Source organism: Poecilia mexicana, unplaced genomic scaffold (assembly GCF_051168715.1).
Source record: "Poecilia mexicana isolate PSO_F unplaced genomic scaffold, ASM5116871v1 scaffold_16, whole genome shotgun sequence".
Taxonomy (NCBI): domain Eukaryota; kingdom Metazoa; phylum Chordata; class Actinopteri; order Cyprinodontiformes; family Poeciliidae; genus Poecilia; species Poecilia mexicana.
The window spans coordinates 8,491,438-8,509,853 of NW_028263385.1; the positions used below are offsets into that span (position 1 = coordinate 8,491,438).

The 18,416-nt window shown below is 37.9% G+C and overlaps 2 protein-coding genes across 2 annotated transcripts; one reads left to right on the forward strand and one right to left on the reverse strand.

Annotated features, from left to right (window-relative positions):
* Window positions 1–709: 709 nt before the first annotated feature.
* Window positions 710–5,073, forward strand: smpdl3b (sphingomyelin phosphodiesterase acid like 3B). Its single transcript, XM_014972843.2, has 8 exons — window positions 710–899; window positions 1,009–1,222; window positions 2,318–2,415; window positions 2,508–2,651; window positions 2,758–2,927; window positions 3,330–3,510; window positions 3,588–3,721; window positions 3,879–5,073. Exons 1-8 carry the CDS (start codon window positions 839–841, stop codon window positions 4,239–4,241), a joined length of 1,365 nt encoding a protein of 454 aa, XP_014828329.2. The 5' UTR covers window positions 710–838; the 3' UTR covers window positions 4,242–5,073.
* A 197-nt stretch (window positions 5,074–5,270) lies between these two features.
* Window positions 5,271–9,820, reverse strand: mecr (mitochondrial trans-2-enoyl-CoA reductase). The gene is made up of 10 exons (XM_014972959.2): window positions 9,532–9,820; window positions 7,814–7,911; window positions 7,584–7,715; window positions 7,352–7,495; window positions 7,035–7,137; window positions 6,821–6,923; window positions 6,654–6,727; window positions 6,494–6,554; window positions 5,683–5,755; window positions 5,271–5,586 (listed from the first exon to the last, which is right to left on the reverse strand). The coding sequence occupies exons 1-10, from the start codon at window positions 9,720–9,722 to the stop codon at window positions 5,423–5,425; spliced, it is 1,143 nt and encodes a 380-aa protein (XP_014828445.2). The 5' UTR covers window positions 9,723–9,820; the 3' UTR covers window positions 5,271–5,422.
* Between the last annotated feature and the right edge of the window lie 8,596 nt (window positions 9,821–18,416).

Below are 18,416 nucleotides of genomic sequence, written 5' to 3' on the forward strand. Positions count from 1 at the left end.
TTAAAAAGGACTGTACCATGAACGCAACACAGGAGCCACTATTTGGAATAATCCCGTTTATGCCATCTGTTTATGTGTTTCTCAGTAATTAGAATGTCAATAAAAACATTAACTTATTTTGGTAGTTGAAGTCATAAAATATGTATTCTAGATTCACACACAGAGACATTTGTCACATGTTTCTGTTTATTTTGATGATAGCTTGCTGACAATGGAAATCCCAGATTACTCAGAATTTTCATTGACTTGACCACATACATCATTATCAACAATTGACCATATCGCTCTTCGTGTAATAAGTACATGTGTGGTGTTGACATATTTTAAATGAATTTGTGAATCAAAACTATTTTTAACATTTTCTCATAATTCAAAGACAAAATAAACCCAAAGCCTTATGTAATACAGAGATGATACACAGATTACTCTGGACACTTTATTGTAGACTGAAGCATGATCTTACTTAACTGGCAACAGTATCTGTATATCTTTAGCCCACATAAAAATAGTTTATGTATGAATGCCTTTCTTGGCAGTTCCTTCTCCCATGTATTGCATATACTGAAGTAATCAGTGTGGGGTCAAAGATCCAAATAAATTGATTCGTCACTCTGCCTTCTATCTATTGCATTAATTGCGCATAATGAAAATGATAACGTCACAACATGCGCGTGTTTATTTTTAATCTGAAGTGATTTCATGAGAGATTTATCTATAAACGTCAAGGCGAAGACGTGTGTAGGTCCCGATATCTTATCGTCCTTTGCCCTTTAATCACCTGCCTTTTAAACCTCTCCTTTGCTTTTGCCGAACGTTTCCCGTTGTCGATGTGTCCAACATGTCTCCTGTAAGGTTGCTTTTATCTTGTCTATTCTTTGGAGAAGCTCTTGCACTGTCAGGTAAGAAGTAAAGTCATTGCACATTTTGAGAGTTCTTAAATCTCTCCGGTATCAGATGACCTTTAAAGAGGTGACTTACGGTGGGTAATTACGCGCTGGTTTTATCCAGGGAGGTTTTGGCATATCACGGATTTGCACTGGGACCCGACGTACAAACTAACGGACAACCCGAAGCTAGTGTGCGCATCCAGCGGTAACCGTCCAGCGCTCAGTGCTGGCAAATTTGGAGCCTATGCATGTGACGCGCCATGGCACCTGATCAACTCCTCGGTGTACGCCATGAAGAGGATTCTACCAGACCCAGACTTCATTGTGTGGACAGGGTAGGCCATGTATCGATCTGCTATGATGGAAAACCGGATTCATCTTTTTGGTTAAATCCGATTAACCCGAAGCGCTATAAAAGGAGACGTGGCTTAAGTTTGCCTTTCTACAAAACAATAAAGGAAAATATCTGACTTATGATTCGTCATTGCCCTGCAACTATATGAAAACCATATGCTATCATTTTGCTTTTCCAAATATGTTGGCAGTGGCGGTTTTTGCATGAACTTTGTCCAGGGCTGACATGTCCTCCTGCTGCCCCCCCTTCAAGCTCAACACCTATTTTGGTTCTCATTGTTCCTCATTATGAGAAACGGTGAGAACTAAAATATAGCGATTGAAATCTCAAAAGCAGTCTAGACAAAGGGTTCTGGAGCCAATTTTAACCTAAGTGCAGCTAAAAAACAAGTTTAGAACCACATTCTACAAGACCTTTTGAAGAAAAAAAAAACAACTTCTCATTTTTGATGAATATGTATTGTCGGAGATCTGCTGTCAACTTTTGAAGAGTACAGATTTTATTTCTCTTCTTTGGTAAAATAAAATTAAAACCAATATTGACAAAAGAAGATTGAGACATTGTCTTCTTGGTATTCGTTAAAAATTGTGGGGGAAAAAAATAAAAGCACACGTTTCCAAACTAATGTCAAGAAAAAACTGACATTGCTTAGCAAATGCAAAGCCTGCATTTTGTTGATATTGCGTCTGTATTTATAAACATTAGTTGTTCTTCATCTTCTTAGCCAGAGTTACAAAGAGCCACTTGTGGCTCCAGAGATGCAGGTTGCAGTCCTCTGATCTAGATTTAAAAAACAAAAATAATCTGTGAATCACATGACATTGAATACCAAACTTAATGCAGTCGTGTGTTTCTTTTTTTTTTTTTTTTTTTAATGCCTACCATGTGCATAACGCAGTTGGGCTACCAATCCCGCCTTAGCGGACATACCAAGAAGCAATAATGAACTAATTTAGCTGTCATCACCTGTTATGACCGATTCCAGAAACCATCACTGGATTTTTTTTAATTGAAACAACCAGTTCCCTCTTTTAGAGTCTTTAATCCCTAAAATGGGTATTTTGAAATATTACAGAGATGACACACCGCATGTCCAAAATGAGGATCTAGGAGAAGAGAAGGTGATCAGCATCATTGGCAATCTAACTCAGATCATAACTGAGGTGTTTCCACGTAAGACATCATTGGGTGCTTATGTAGAAAACAATTTAACACCGATATCTACACATTTAATCTAAGAAATGAAATGTTTTGATCTTTTACAGATACAAAAGTGTACTCTGCACTGGGGAACCATGACTACCACCCCAAGAGTCAACTTCCTCCAGGCCCAAACTCCATCTATGACAAAATAGCAGAAATGTGGCATGGTTGGCTGGAGGCAGACTCCAAAGAATCATTTAAAAATGGTGACTCTTGCACATTTGTTCTCCAAAGATCAGCTTGTAATGTTAACAACTGCATGGTTCATAGCAAAACTAGGCAGTGAAATATACTGTATATATTTTTGATTAGGTGGATATTACACAGAAAAGCTCCTGAACCGAGCAGGTTACAGAGTGTTGGTCCTCAACACCAACCTCTACTACTATCAGAACAAGGAGACCATGAATGATGATGATCCAGCAGGTCAGTTTAGCTGGTTGGATCAGACCCTTACAGCAGCCAACAACAACAAAGAGAAGGTATAAAGCATGACATTGTATGTGTATAAACAGTCGTGAAAAAACCAGAACCTGTTAAAATGTAATACCTACGCTAAAAAATGTGGGTGCATGGAGTCACACTAGTTATTAGTGGACAGGATGGACATTTCTGTTGATATATTTTCTTTAAAGAATGACATTTGAAGGATTTACCTGTAATTTAATCACTTTCTCTTCCAGAGATAAAAATGACACGGACATTTCTTAATAAAAAAAAAAAGAGTATTTAACAAAGTGTCATATTTTTTTCACATGACTAAGCAATGTGTAAAAATGGCCATGTTTGAAATATTAAACCTCTTTAGTTTGTTTCAATTCTAACATGAATAAAGAAACCTAAACAGATGATTTGGGCTAACTTTACTTGGTTTACTTTCTCAGGTCTACATCATTGGTCATATTCCTCCAGGTTTCTTTGAGAAGAAAAGAAGTACATCATGGTTCACGAAAAAGTTCAACACGAGATATTTGGAATTGATTCAGAAGCATCATTCGGTTATAATCGGGCAGTTCTTTGGCCATCATCATACTGACAGCTTTCGCATGTTCTATACCACAGAAGGTACATTAAAGTGTTTCACGACTGCAGTTGAAATGGTATTTCTTTGCAACTATTAGACTTGAACTCTGTTTCCACAGGCTTGCCCATAAGTGCAATGTTTCTGAGCCCAGGGGTCACACCGTGGGAAACAACACTTCCTGGTGTCAAGGACGGAGCTAACAACCCCGGGATTCGTGTTTTTGAATATGACACTGAAACATTGCTGGTGAAAGTAAGTAATGCTCACTCATGCAATCGTTTCAATGGGAGCCGTAGCTTGCAGGTGACACCGTTTCTATGCTAGGAGTTTGTAAGCTCTTCAGAAAAATAATACTTCTCACGCTTAAAGTTCTGCTTCGTGTTGTCTTTCAACCCCTTTGTGTGAACAGGATGTGGTGACATATTATCTGAACCTCACACACGCCAATGCAGACGCAGAACGCTGGGAGAAAGAGTACCGCCTGACAGAGAGCTTCAGAGTACCCGATGCCTCTCCGGGCTCCATGCACCAGGTTCTGGAGCGCATGGCGGCCGATCCCTGCTACCTGCAGAAGTACTACGAGTTCAACTCTGTCAGCTACGACCTGACAGCGTGTGACGGCGACTGCCGTGTTGACCATGTATGTGCAGCAAGAGAAGTAGATTTTAAGAGGTATGAGCAATGCCTGTTGAAGGAAGGAGCCGTTTCTATTTATGGAGGGCTGCTGTTGGTTGTTTCTATGACAGCTACTGTGTTGATCACTGGCTGGTAGAGATGATTGGCATCGCAGTTTGTTTCTAAGACATTTAGAGGTGCACTTAAATTAATTTGAATATTATTAAAAAGTTTATTTATTTTAGGCATTCAATCCAAAAATGCATAAGCAGAATAATTTCAAATGATGTTTCAGATGTTTATTTTTGTTCATTTTTATGATTATGGCTAATCAGTTTCCTAAAAGTAATAACTGTACATAACATAAAAAAATATTTATATAAAAATATGCTGCCTCTATATCATGGCCTACACAATCAAGAAGAAAACTCCAGAAGCTCAGTCACCCTCAGTAACGAGGGCAATACACATAAGTTAATTGCTAAAGAAGCTGGCTTTTCACAGAGAGCTGTGTCCATCAATATTAATGGAGAATTAAGTGTTCATTTATTTTAACGCATATTTAAGTTGACCAGCTGAATTTAATGTGTCACACCCTACTGGAAGATAGAACATCAAACATGTTACACACCTAAAATAAAAGCTGAGAAAACACTTTAGAACATAGAGGGGTGGAGGCTGGAGATTCCAGAATAACAGTCCCCATATATAACAGTGACAGGTCTATGGTGACATTTCTTGTAAATGTCTAATGTAGAAGTGGTTTCAGATTTTTACCTACATGTTAAAAAATTATTGTAATTGACATTCAGCTTAAATTAGACTGTGCATAACAACTGTATTCTCATAACTCAAACTTTTGAATGAAGTTATGGTAAATGTTTTCTCCACCGAAACTGTTATTTAAATGAAGAGGGAAAAACAACAAAAAAAACCTCACTGCACTGTTATTTCTGCAGCAATAAATACACTTCCTGATAACAGTGTCACTCCTCTTCATATTTCTTTTTCTTTTTTTTTTTAAAAGCGCAGTGATCTGTTGTTGAGCAAGACAGCTGTTATCTGAGTATCTTTATAGCTTCTGTTATCGCCTCTGTTCAAATAAAGGTTTGATATGATTTTTGTTACTGCTTGTAAACCGAACACTGAGATGCATTACTATGAGGTGAAAAGACAGACAGCGAACTTTGAGGCTGTTGAGAAAGCATGTTTATTGAGCACTGTAACTGGTTTACTGGTAACTCGATCAACGATAATGTGACATGGGCCTGAGGTTACACCTTAGTACTCTCACTTCTGTCACGACATTGTGGTGACTGGTTAATGAAAGCAGAACCCTCACATAATTAAGACCTGCTTACGGGAAGAAAAAGGTTGCATGGCTGCATCCAGCGCCTTTTTATAGTCTTGTATGCGCACCTCTGTGCAGGCAGGAGCTGTTAGCTTCCCCTGCTGGATGAGAGAGCACAGTTCATCCAGCATGGCTCTGAATGCCTTCCCGTCTAGGGAAAAAAAAAATGACAACAGCAAACCTACTTTAAAAATCTTTTGTGATACTCTCACTCTCATTTCACACTGCAGGTAATATGCTTGCTTACCGTGAGTGTGATCTTTCTTCCACTGTGTCACCCAAAAACCCCGAACTTTTACATCCTTAAAAATGAGAGCGCTCTGCAGACACAGACACCACATTGAATTAGTGTGCAATAGGAAAACATTTCAGCAACAGCTAATCTAATTTTCAGTGACTTGCAAAAGTATTCATATCCCTAAACTTTTCTCACATTTCTGATTTTATCTGAATGTTTGAAAAGGATCGTCATCTGTTTGTAGTTTGTTTTCAAACTACAAACCACCCAAGCCATAACCATCCGCCTATAAGCTGACAGCATATCATTGGAGAGCCTTTCTAATCAGACATGCAGCCAAGAGTCCTCTGGTAACCAGTAGAGATTTACATCATACAGCCATATCTGTAGAGCAATGTTTTAGATTGAAGCTCGATTATGTTTTAGAGTTGCCCGGTCAATGTCCAGACCTACTTCAAATTGAGAATCTATTAATTAAAATTAAATTTAAACAAGATGTTCCTTTCAATGTCTGATCATTTTTGTTTTAATGGAGAACTGGTAGTAATTTTAGTTCCAAGATAGGAAAAGCGAGCAGAGACGAGCGCCAAAATACTTGCTGCCAAAACTGCAACAAAATGTCGTTCTTTTTGTTGCAGTTTAAAAAATACCATTGGATAAAAATTTATGTCATACATTTAAGATTTTTATTTTCCTTCACTTCATAATTATGCCAGTAAAATACATGGTAGTGATGTGACAAAATGTGAAAATGTTCAAGACGTATCAATGCTTTTATAAGTCACTGTATCTATCTTTATCTGTTGTTATCATGCCTTACCACGGGAATAGTCACCGGCTGCTTAGACATTCCTCCATATGTCACCATAGACCCTCCAACTCTAGAAACAGAACCAAATGAATGAAAAAGAAAAATAACTGGTCATTTGTTCAGACCGAATAAAAAAGACAGATGAATAAAGACTATCTAAGATGCTCACTGTAGATGACGAAGCAGTTCTGTTGCACTCTTTCCTCCGACACCATTTAAAGCCAGTTTAGGCTTTGAACATGTCTGTTTAAAAAAAGGTGTCATACGTTGAACAACAGGCTCAAACCACATCACATTTCTGTTTTTATCAGTGGGCTTATCTTCAAAGCAACAGACCTTGAATAGTTCCTTCATCTCAGGTCGCCTCAGGCTCTCTTCTTTGATTACATGACTGGCACCCATAGCCTTCAGCCTGTCACTGAGTTGTGTGAAATCGGGCCTTTGAAGAGCATGAAACAAACAAGACCCTCAGCATGGTTTAGAACAAGAAAAAATATTTAAAAGGTTAATAAAAATCCTGTTAAATTTGGGTGCTTAAATGGCATTTTACCTGTCTCTAATAACATTTATAGTGTTTATTCCTCTTGCAGCAGCAATTTGTATGACAGCCTGCCCTACTCCACTATTGGCTGCATTCTGGATCACAGAGTCTCCTATTAGGGCAGAAAATTGAGGAAAAATTATATTATGAAGACACCTTCCCAACTATTTTTAATTTTTTTTTATCATAAGAAAAATTGTAATAAATGTAATGAAAAATGTCTTCACTCAGAATGATTACTGAGGTGTTTTTATGAAACTAGAAAACCCAATGACTTAAGAGTTTGGCGAAATAAGAACATATGGACTACGTGTGTAGCAGCTTACCTGGCTTCAAATCTTCAAAGTCAGACAGCATCCTGATGGCGGTGCAGGGATTGACTCCCAGTGTGGCGGCAGAGAGCAGAGGAATGTCGTTTGGCACTGAGATAACGTCATCTTCGGCTAACACTGCCTCTGTCCTCCATGTTCCTGCCCGCACAAATCAAACAGCACTAGATCAAAAAGATAACAGAAAATGTTACTTTCTTAAACGAAGAAATCTTGAGCTTTAATTTACCGAGCCCTGCGTCTCTGGGGATTACCCAGTCTCCTGCTTTAAGAGACTTCACCTGACTGCCCACTTCTATGACCTGAGCCACTCCCTCATTGCCACCAATGGCAGGAAGGTCTGGCAGGATAGAATAGGTGCCTAAACCCACAAAAAACTGTTAGAAATACAATAGTAGTTTCATAAGAATGTAGTTTTGTTGTTGTTGTTGCATTATGTGGAATAAAACCAACCAATACCTTGAATCATGTTTATGTCAGATGGATTTATTGGAGATGCCAGCAGTTTAACCAGGACTTCCTTTGCACCTGTTTGATGCACTGGTACATCTTCCAACCTGGAATGGAAAAAAATACAATACAAGATTCAGTTAAAAAACACAAACCATGATATCTTTAGTCTTATTATGTTGCTTTACAGTCAGAATAACATTAATATCTGGAAAAAGTGAAAAAAAAAACTGTGCCACATGTACTCTTTATGAAAAAAAAAGGAAAGCAGAGTTCATAGCTCAATCAATCCTTCCATTTAGGTTTGCTACACAAAAACATCTGTACCCATCGGTACCGTCAATGGAATTTAAAACAAAAAAGCACAGTAACACATAAGGTTAATTTCAATAACAGCTTTGTGAAAGGCTTCACTGCAGGAAAAAATAGATATAGTTAAGCACAAAACCACTGAGCCAAGGGTACTTTATGGGAAATGAAAAGGAACAGATACAGTAAGTTGCAGCAATCCAGGTAAAAAAAAAAAACACCTCATAAATCAGGCATAATGATTTAGTGAAATCTATGGGAAAGAAAAATTAAAGAGGTAGCAAACTTAAGAATGTCATCAGGAAATATACACAGCTAGGCACATAAGTAGACTGAACTACTTTCTCTCAAAGTGAGAAACAAAGATCACAGAAAGTTAGTGAGAAAACATAGCCAAAAATGAAACTAAGTGCTTCCTTTGGTGGAAAAAACCCCAAATACACATCAGTAAAACTGCCAATAACTCTCTGTCAATGACTCCATCTGGAATTAAAAACATCTGTCAAAATATTAGCAGTTATAAAAAAAATAAAAAATACACAAAACTGTCAACAGACAAGCCTGGAGTCATTCATAATTTGACTAATACACCTTGTTTTACCTCAATATTACGTTGCTGAAAGTAGAGATCCAGAGGAAGGTCTGAACAGAAATTCCTCCCTGAAACAGTATTATGTTCTGGTTTCTGATGTTTGGTTTTGTGCTAAAATTGCTTCTTTTTTTCTGCTCTCATTGTCCCAGAATGAGTAAAAAAAAATTGTTACCTTGGACAATTACTAAGTTTTAGTTTTTCTTAATAATCAAAACCAATGTCAGTAAAGTGGGATTGGAAAAGTGGTAAATCCAGTCCTATGAAACTGTGAGACAGGAATTTATTATCTCAAGAAATAAATGTGAAAGGGTTCAATAAATATAGTGAATAACATAAACTCAAGGTATTTCTTTTGGGGTTATTAAATAAATTCAAAACGTTCCTATTAATATAAGAGCATTAATTTATATTGAGGTGTAAAAACATCTGCGTTTTCATATGGTAGGCGTGATTGTATCCACCACACAATGTTGTTTTATGTTTCTTTGAGCATAATGTTTTCAATCTTGGTGTGTGGGCTGCAATGTGCCCATCAGTCCCCCGGAAGGTGAGATGGGCACATTCGAGGGGAAAAACATTCACCACAAACTCGGTGCTACTCAGGGATTTCCCTTACAAGAACCTCGGCGGACACTTATGAGCACAAAGCCAGAAAGACGACAACCACAGAGAGGTGAGATTTTTCTGGTTTGCAACAGATGTGGCATTAAGTTTCGTTAGAGGAGACATAAAAAGTAAGCAACATGGATGCAAAGGGGGGTAAGTCTTTGCAAAATAAAGAAAAAACTTAATCTTTAATGCTTTTTTTTCAGACGTATATTCTTACTCAACCACTCCAGAAGGGTCTCCGTGTTTTCGGTAGATCAGAGCTTGACAGGTCTGTGTGCAGCGTCCAGCTGAATGGCTGAAGAGAGAAACGCTAGCTTTCATGTGCTTCGGACAATTTAAAATAGCCACGAAGCCTCTTTGACAAACTACCCGGCTTCTGAAAATAGCCGAGAGAACCGGAAGCCCCATTTTAACCCAGAACACAACTTCACAGCTAGCAGTAATAAATATATTTTTATTAATAGCTGTAATTTAAGGCAGCATTAGACTGCCAGGCTAGTGTAGCGGCGGCAGCCATGTTTGTTTCGCATGAGGTTGTCATTGAAAATATAAACAGAGATTAGCGCCCCTGGTGGTTATAACATGACTCTGTCTCAAAGTCGAGAGGAATTCATTTCTTTTCCTATTTTTTCACTTCATGAAACATGAAGCTATAAGAGAGACCCAACAACTAACCTTAATTACTCATTTTCTTAGTCACACCAAAAATGTTGAGATGATGTTCATGTTTACTTCATGTTTGCTTTTATAAGACAAGTAAATCCTAATTCATAGGTCAGGTGCTTACCAATTAGTCAGATAACCATCGAAAAGTTTAATTACTAAGGTATTTCAATTCAGAAAAGAAACACATTGATTCTGTGACTGTTACGGCTTCAGTGGGTCTCTGCCCTTTTTTCCTTTTAGGGTTCTGCAGACAGGTCTCTGCAGGTGATGCGTGTTGCCCTGATTGGTGTTCTGCAGCTTTAAAACTGCCAGGCATGCAGCAGTCAGGAGGCTTTTCCCTCCTCTCTCCTCAGAACCCCATTTGGTTTTGGTTTGTATCTTTTGGTGGAGATTTGTTAGGTTTGTTTAGCATTTGTTCATTTCTGGTCACTTATAGGTTCTGCGTTAATCTATTTTGGTTTCTCATTACAGGTATTCTTTTTTCAGGGTTATTTCTTTAATATAATTTAATAAATTCTATTTTCATTCAGTTACTAAATCCTTGTGTGGTCTCCTTTTAATGTTACCCCATCAAACGAGCCTGGTGGACGTAACATTGTGGGGGCTCGTCCGGGATATGTGGACTAATTAGGCTTGTTTGGCCTCATTGTTGTGTTCAGGTTGCAGTTACGTGCCCCTGACTTTGGTTTGCCTGTATTGCAGGTTACAGGCAATACAGGCTGTATTGCCTGTATTGCCTGTACAGGCAATACAGGCAATTGGCATGTAACGATGGGTGTTCGTCCTTCTCTGCCTGTGGAAGGTGTGTCTCTCATTTTAGGAAACAATCTGGCAGGTGGACGTGTGTGGCGAGATGTTGCACCTCCTCTAGTGGTCCGAGCGTCTCCATCTGTTTCCATGTCAGACAAATGTGCTCAAGACTTTCCTGAGGCATTTCCAGCTTGTGCAGTAACTCGTGCCATCAGTCGTGCTTTGGCTGATAAGGAGGTTGAGTTTGGTAAGCCTAGTTCTGTTGAGAAGACTGCCTGTTTGCCAACTCTTCCTGTTCCTTTGTCACTCAGTGAGTTGATTGCAGCCCAGCAGGAGGACACAACCTTAGCTGCTCTGTTTGACCAAGTCCAGACAGCTGAACAGGACACAAAAACGTCATGTGGGTATTTTTTACAAGAAGATCTGTTGGTACGTAAATGGTTACCTTACAGTGACAAGGATATTGTTGGTCCAATTTATCAAGTTGTTGTTCCAGTCAAGTTCAGAAACCTTGTCTTGAAAACTGCTCATGGAGAATTGTCTGGTCATTTTGGAGTCAATAAAACTTATAATAGAGTTTTACGTCATTTTTATTGGCCACGTCTGAAAAAAGATGTTGCTTATGTTGTGAAAACCTGTCACACTTGTCAACTAACTGGGAAACCTAATCAGACTTTGAAACCAGCTCCACTTTTTCCAATACCCGCTGTTGGTAAGCCTTTTGAACACTTGATCATTGACTGTGTTGGCCCACTGAATCCTTCAAAGTCAGGATCGGTGTATTTACTGACGGTTATGTGTAAAAGCACTCGTTATCCTGCAGCATATGCTCTGAAAACCATTACAACAAAGTCGGTGGTCAAAGCTTTGTCTAATTTTATTTCAGTGTTTGGAATCCCAAAGACCATTCAAACTGACAGAGGTACCAATTTCACTTCACGCATGTTTGGTGAGATTTTGAAACAACTTGGTGTAGTCCATCAACAAAGCAGTGCTTATCATGCTCAAAGCCAGGGGGCGCTAGAGCGTTTTCACCAAACCCTGAAGGCATTGTTGAGGGCATACTGCACAGAGTTGAGTAGAGACTGGGAAGAAGGTCTGCCTTGGCTACTTCTGGCAGCTCGTGAAGTTGTACAAGAGAGCACAGGATTCAGTCCAAATGAACTAGTGTTTGGACATCATGTGTGTGGTCCTCTTGCTATTTTAAAAACTAACTTGGAGAGGTCTGAGCCACCATCAAACCTGTTTGACTACGTCAATGGTTTTCGTCGCAGACTTTTCTTGGCTGGCAAACTAGCTTCTGAGAATCTTAAAAAGGCTCAGAGAAAAATGAAGCGATGGTTTGACCAGAAAGCTGAAAACAGAGTGTTTCATCCAGGAGCTAAGGTGCTTGCCTTACTCCCCATTCAGGGTTCACCTTTTCAGGCAAAGTTTTATGGTCCGTATTCTGTGTTGAGACAGGTGTCAGCCCAAGACTACGTGGTTTCTACCCCAGACCGTAAACGACCAACTCAGCTTTGCCATGTAAACTTACTGAAGCCTTACTTTGGTTGTACTTTGGAAGATAAAGATGTCAAGGCAGTTGCTGCTTCTGTGAAGGCAGACTTGAGCTGCAACGCAGGCTTAGATGAGGATGTGCAGACTCCAGATGACGCTGTGTTCCAGCCCAGACTTAAAAACTCTGAGATGTTGTCTAACATACAAACATTATTGAGTCATTTGTCTGCAGAAAGAAGTGAGCAGTTGAAGCAGTCCATTATGGATTTTCAAGCCTTGTTCAGTGACATTCCGACATGTACTAATTTAATCGAGCATGACATAGATGTGGGAGATGCGCAGCCCATCCGTCAACATTTTTATCGTATTCCTCCTGAGAAAAGTAAATTTTTGGAGTCAGAAATTCAGTATTTGCTGGACAATGGCCTGGCTAAACCATCTTGTTCCAGTTGGGCCTCGCCATGTTTGCTGGTTAAAAAACCTGACGGTACTTATAGATTCTGTACTGATTATAGGAAACTGAACAGCATTACAAAGCCTGACTCCTATCCACTTCCTCGGATGGAAGATTGTGTCGATCAGGTTGGAACGGCAAGGTATGTGAGTAAATTTGACTTGCTCAAAGGTTACTATCAAGTACCCTTGTCTGCTCGAGCCCAAGAGGTGTCTTCCTTTATTGTACCATCTGGATTATACTCTTACACTGTGATGAGTTTTGGCCTTAGAAATGCACCTGCCACTTTCCAGCGGTTGATGAATCAAGTAGTGGCTGGATTGGAAGGTTGTGCTGTCTACTTAGATGATGTAGTGGTCTTCAGTGACACCTGGAATGAACACGTGCTACGTATCCGGAAGTTGTTTCAGCGTCTTCAGGATGCTCGTCTAACTGTGAACTTGGCTAAATGTGAGTTTGCAAGAGCTACAGTGACTTATTTGGGAAAAGTAGTTGGGCAAGGACAAGTGAAACCAGTGAGAGCTAAAGTCCAAGCCATTGATGGTTTCCCACCTCCTTCCTCAAAAAAGGAGTTGATGAGGTTTTTGGGGATGGTGGGTTACTATAGAAACTTTTGTGAGAATTTTTCTACTGTAGTGGCTCCATTAACTGACCTATTAAAAGCTAAAGTCCAGTTTAGATGGTCAACAGCTTGTCAGAAGGCATTTGAAAATGTCAAGTTCCTCTTGAGCACTGCACCAGTTTTGTCTGCTCCAAGATTAGACCGGCCATTCCAGGTACAGGTTGATGCAAGTCAAGTGGGTGCAGGAGCCATTTTGTTGCAGACTGATGAAGAAGGGGTTGACCATCCAGTGTGTTTCTTTTCTAAGAAGTTCAATCAACATCAACTTAATTATTCGACCATTGAGAAAGAGGCCTTGGCTCTTATTTGGGCACTCCAGCACTTTGATGTGTATGTGGGTGGGGGTGAGTTTCCTGTTGTGGTATATTCAGATCATAACCCTTTGACCTTTTTGCACTCTTTACAGAGCCCCAATCAGCGGTTGATGCGATGGGCCTTATTTCTACAGCCTTACAACCTTGAAATTCGGCACATTCGAGGCACTGAAAATGTGCTGGCTGATGCATTGTCTCGTGCCATTGATGGACCAGACTAACAGGAAAAAATGCCTACAGAGGTCCTGGTTGGATCCTCTGATTTAAGGGGGAAGGTGTTACGGCTTCAGTGGGTCTCTGCCCTTTTTTCCTTTTAGGGTTCTGCAGACAGGTCTCTGCAGGTGATGCGTGTTGCCCTGATTGGTGTTCTGCAGCTTTAAAACTGCCAGGCATGCAGCAGTCAGGAGGCTTTTCCCTCCTCTCTCCTCAGAACCCCATTTGGTTTTGGTTTGTATCTTTTGGTGGAGATTTGTTAGGTTTGTTTAGCATTTGTTCATTTCTGGTCACTTATAGGTTCTGCGTTAATCTATTTTGGTTTCTCATTACAGGTATTCTTTTTTCAGGGTTATTTCTTTAATATAATTTAATAAATTCTATTTTCATTCAGTTACTAAATCCTTGTGTGGTCTCCTTTTAATGTTACCCCATCAAACGAGCCTGGTGGACGTAACAGTGACAAACAGTGACTTCTTTATCAATTCATTTGGATTGTTTAAATCTACCAAAACTTCATTCAGTTCTCTGTTAGGAACATATGGAGCAGTCAGATTTCTGATGTTTGATGGAGCTTGGTTATTGACTGGTTTAGGTGTAAGAGAATCTTGCATTATATTTGGTATTTAATAGGAAACCAATGAGGAAGCCAAATATTAACTTTTTTCATCAGAACTGTTGCTATAGCATTTTGGATCAACTGAAAGCTTTTAACTGCATTTTGTTGGGTTCTTGATAGTAAAGAATTACAGTAGTCCAGCCTTGAACTAACAAATGCATGGATGAATTTTTCCTGGGTAAGATATGTCTAATTTTGGCAATATTCCAGAGGTGTAATAAGAAAATCCTAAAACCTTGTTTAGAACGGGATTTAAGTGACATATCCTTGTCAAAAATATCAGAAATTCTTCACTTTATGAATTTAATGTCATCCTCATCACGTGATTGTCTAAGCAGTGTCTTTATCAGAGGTTCTGATCCAAAAACGACAATTTATGTTTTGGTAAAAGAAGAACGTTTAGTGTCATCAAGATTTTAATGTATTTCCTCAAGAAATGGCTGTGATCTTCCAAATGGATTGGATTCACCAGGATTTAATGATAGGTATAGCTAAGGTAGCTAATAGATATATCATAAATAAATAGATACATGTATCTGTTTGCAATCAATGGCGTATTAGCATCCCCTGCTTGTTGCTGAGAAGGGGGGATATTTTATGTGCTTTGTGGTTTTCTTCATTTTGATTACTTGGAGGTCAACAGAAGGAAGGACTCACTCAGCACCAATTATGAAAGAACTGCCAAAGTTTACGAGTGTATTTACGAAACACGACTTATTCCTTTTATTCAAATTCCTGTGCAATTTCAGTTTTTAGGGCAAGAGAGTCACGCCCCTTTGCATTTTCCCTACAACAGATAAACAACTGAAGCTTCTCATCTATAAATGTAAGCTGAAGAGCCACAAATTAGGGTCAAGGAGTCTTTTATTGAGGATTTGTTGCAGATTTTTAAAATTCTATTTATTATTTTTCTTATTTTAGGGCTGTTGAATAAAAAAAATCTTGTTAGATTATTATTTCTAAATGTAGTAAAGGAATGTGCAATACATGGGCAAGGTCTCAATAACAGCCCTTACATGAACCAACTCACTCCCACAAGATTTCTTAAGGACATTACAAAGAAAAGACATTATAATAAATACACAAAAGGAGTCATTTTACTAAAGAATTCAGAAGTGAAAGGTCAGATTAGTTGGCCCTGTGGGCTGTGCTGCATCAGCAACAGGAAACATGTCAAAGAGAAAGAAATTGAATGTAGGAATGATTCAGGCACCATTTTTAGTATGTTTCATATGCCAAAGTAGTTGTGTTGAAAGAGCATCAGAAACAAAGAACATCAGATATAAATAGGAGACTTAAATTTGTTTTAATTTACTTTTTAAAAAATATCATATTTGTGCATATCTAGTGAAATAAATAAAAACTGTTTGGTTTTAGAAAAGAGTACACAACAGCTCTAGGAGGTGAAAGGCAACAAGAGTCCAGCTTTTGTCAGTGACCTCTTTTAACCTTTTGACATATCAGTTGTAGAACCTATTTAACTAAGCCAAAAACTCTGTGTTCTGCAGAGACAAATTCTCTCATAAATGTTATATACTACCAGGTTTTAAAAATATTTTTATGCTGACAATACTGCAGTTGTACTCTGAATTTACTGTCCTTATTCTGTTTTGAGGACAGAGCTAGCGTCTGAAAAAAATGTAGGAATACTAATTGTTGATTCTCACACATCAAGCAGTTGGTAATAAAGCAATCAAGATAAAACTGCTCTAGAACCTTATTTTATTTTAGAGCTGGTGAACGATTTGTATATATGCTACATTTATGTCTGTGTGCTGTATGTCCACAGTGCCAACATACACTTGGTAGGATCTACCAATTTATGGTTTTCATTCCACATTATATTCTTATGTTGAATCGAAAGGTTTTTCTTCCTTTATACTAAAACTCCTATTTCCTCAAAAGTGCAATAGTTTCAGGTTTATTTATATCACCTATTCCTATTAAATGTGCCAAGTAGCTTGTGTTTAAGCCTTCAGATATTATACTTTATAGAATAAGCTCCATATTGCGTTGAATTTATACCACAATCTTTCAACATTGCAGAACCTTTTTATATAAATTGATAAGTTTGCAAATGAAAACCTTTTTATGTAATTTACTGTGTCGACTCTGAGTGTTATATTTCAGGTGCATTGTGGGCTGCTTTTATGTTGTTAGCACTCCTGTGAAATTTTAAATCTCTGGATCTTTCCTGGTCAAAAATTAAAACAATTAAGAAAAAAAAAGAAGTAAGACAACAATTACCTCCCTCAACCCCCTCTTTTAAAATGAAAAGCTGAAAAAAATGATAATATTGACAAGTTTATTATGAAATGAAGCAACATTTTACATATAGAAACTACTTTGAAAATCTCACATGCTGCTCATCACTGACAGACTATAATCATTAAATTTCCTGAGTTAAAGATAATTGTGAGTTTTATGACAGTAAATACTAATACATTCATTAATAGTAAATGCATATTTTTCTGAAGTAGCTCTGTAGAAATTTGTCTTATAAAATACAATAAAACCACAAATGAACTGACTGATGGTCAAAAACAACATGAGTACAAAAAGAACAAAAAAATATTGAAACGCCTTGATCTGCTTCAAATGTTACCCTGAGCTAGTCATACAAGCTGTTGAACTTTAAAGGAACCAAGTACTTGACAATAAATTTGTAGGTTTTTATACATTCTGAGTTTCAATGTTATAATTTGAGATAGCAAAGTACAACTAATTAATCCCTAACCCATTATAGAAGTTTAGCTTACTCCAAATTTGAGAATTACATGTAAACATTGCCTAAGTCAGTTTAACAAATGAAGTCAGTGCTCAGATAAGTGACAAATAAGGAAAAGAAAGTAAATTGTTATAATTGATGTAAATACTAGCAGTGTAAATGAAATATATTCACTTAATGTAAGGTCTTACATTACGATAATTCTTGAGTGAAATGATTTAACATCTAAATCAAACCTTTGAATGATTTTCCGTCACATATTCTGAATTTGTGGGAAATCCACTTGGAATAAAAGGAGTCATTTGTGTGTTAAGTCATTTGTAGCACATTCTTTTTGTCATAAGCATTGATAGTCTGAAACACCAATTATCAACGTGTTGAGATGAGACAACGATTATATACTACTAGCCCCAGTCCCTTTAAAATATCCTACTTTTATCCCAATCTACAACAATTACAGAGGAAAGAATACAACAATAGTGGAACATTTCTTCATATTAGGCAAAGGAGATGTAAAAAAAAACAAACAAAAAAAAAAACACCATTACTCTGTGTTGATATACAATGTTAGGGCAAGATTGCTTTCCTGACCAAAAGTTTAAAAAAATCTACCAATAAATTTTCACCATGTTTAAAAGAAAAACAAGATAAGCACCAAGACACTCACAAAGCCATTTTCAGTAGTTTGGCTTCTTTGTTACATTTTTCACATTTTGTTAAATGAGCATTTAACCCTTGCTTGTTCTGGAGTTAACACTGACTCCTCAAATTCAATCTAAAACCATCCCTGAGTTTTCAGATTAGCAATCCCTGAGATGAGCTTAAGAGGAGGTATTTTTTATAGCGTGTAAAAACATTAAAATCTGATATAAAAACATTAAACATACTCAGGCGCAACAAAAATGAAATATAGAAAACATATTAATGCATCTTGCACATGATTAGAGCAGAGTGGCATTGCATTGGGTTTGGCATAGATAGGAATAACAATGAGCTTTTCTCCTAAAAGGCTCATTGCGCATAAAAAAAGTAATATACTAAAAAGAAAAAAAAAATCAAGGATAAACAAGGAAAAGAAAATCCTCACAGTTTAGATCAGTCGTCATTATTCTATGTACCTGCACAGTATGTATTGCATATTCATATTCTTATGTCGCAATATAGTACTGTTACCTTGCATTCAGGTCAAATTAAATTAAGGGAATGATCTTTCAAGCACATATGTACACAGCAGCAAGA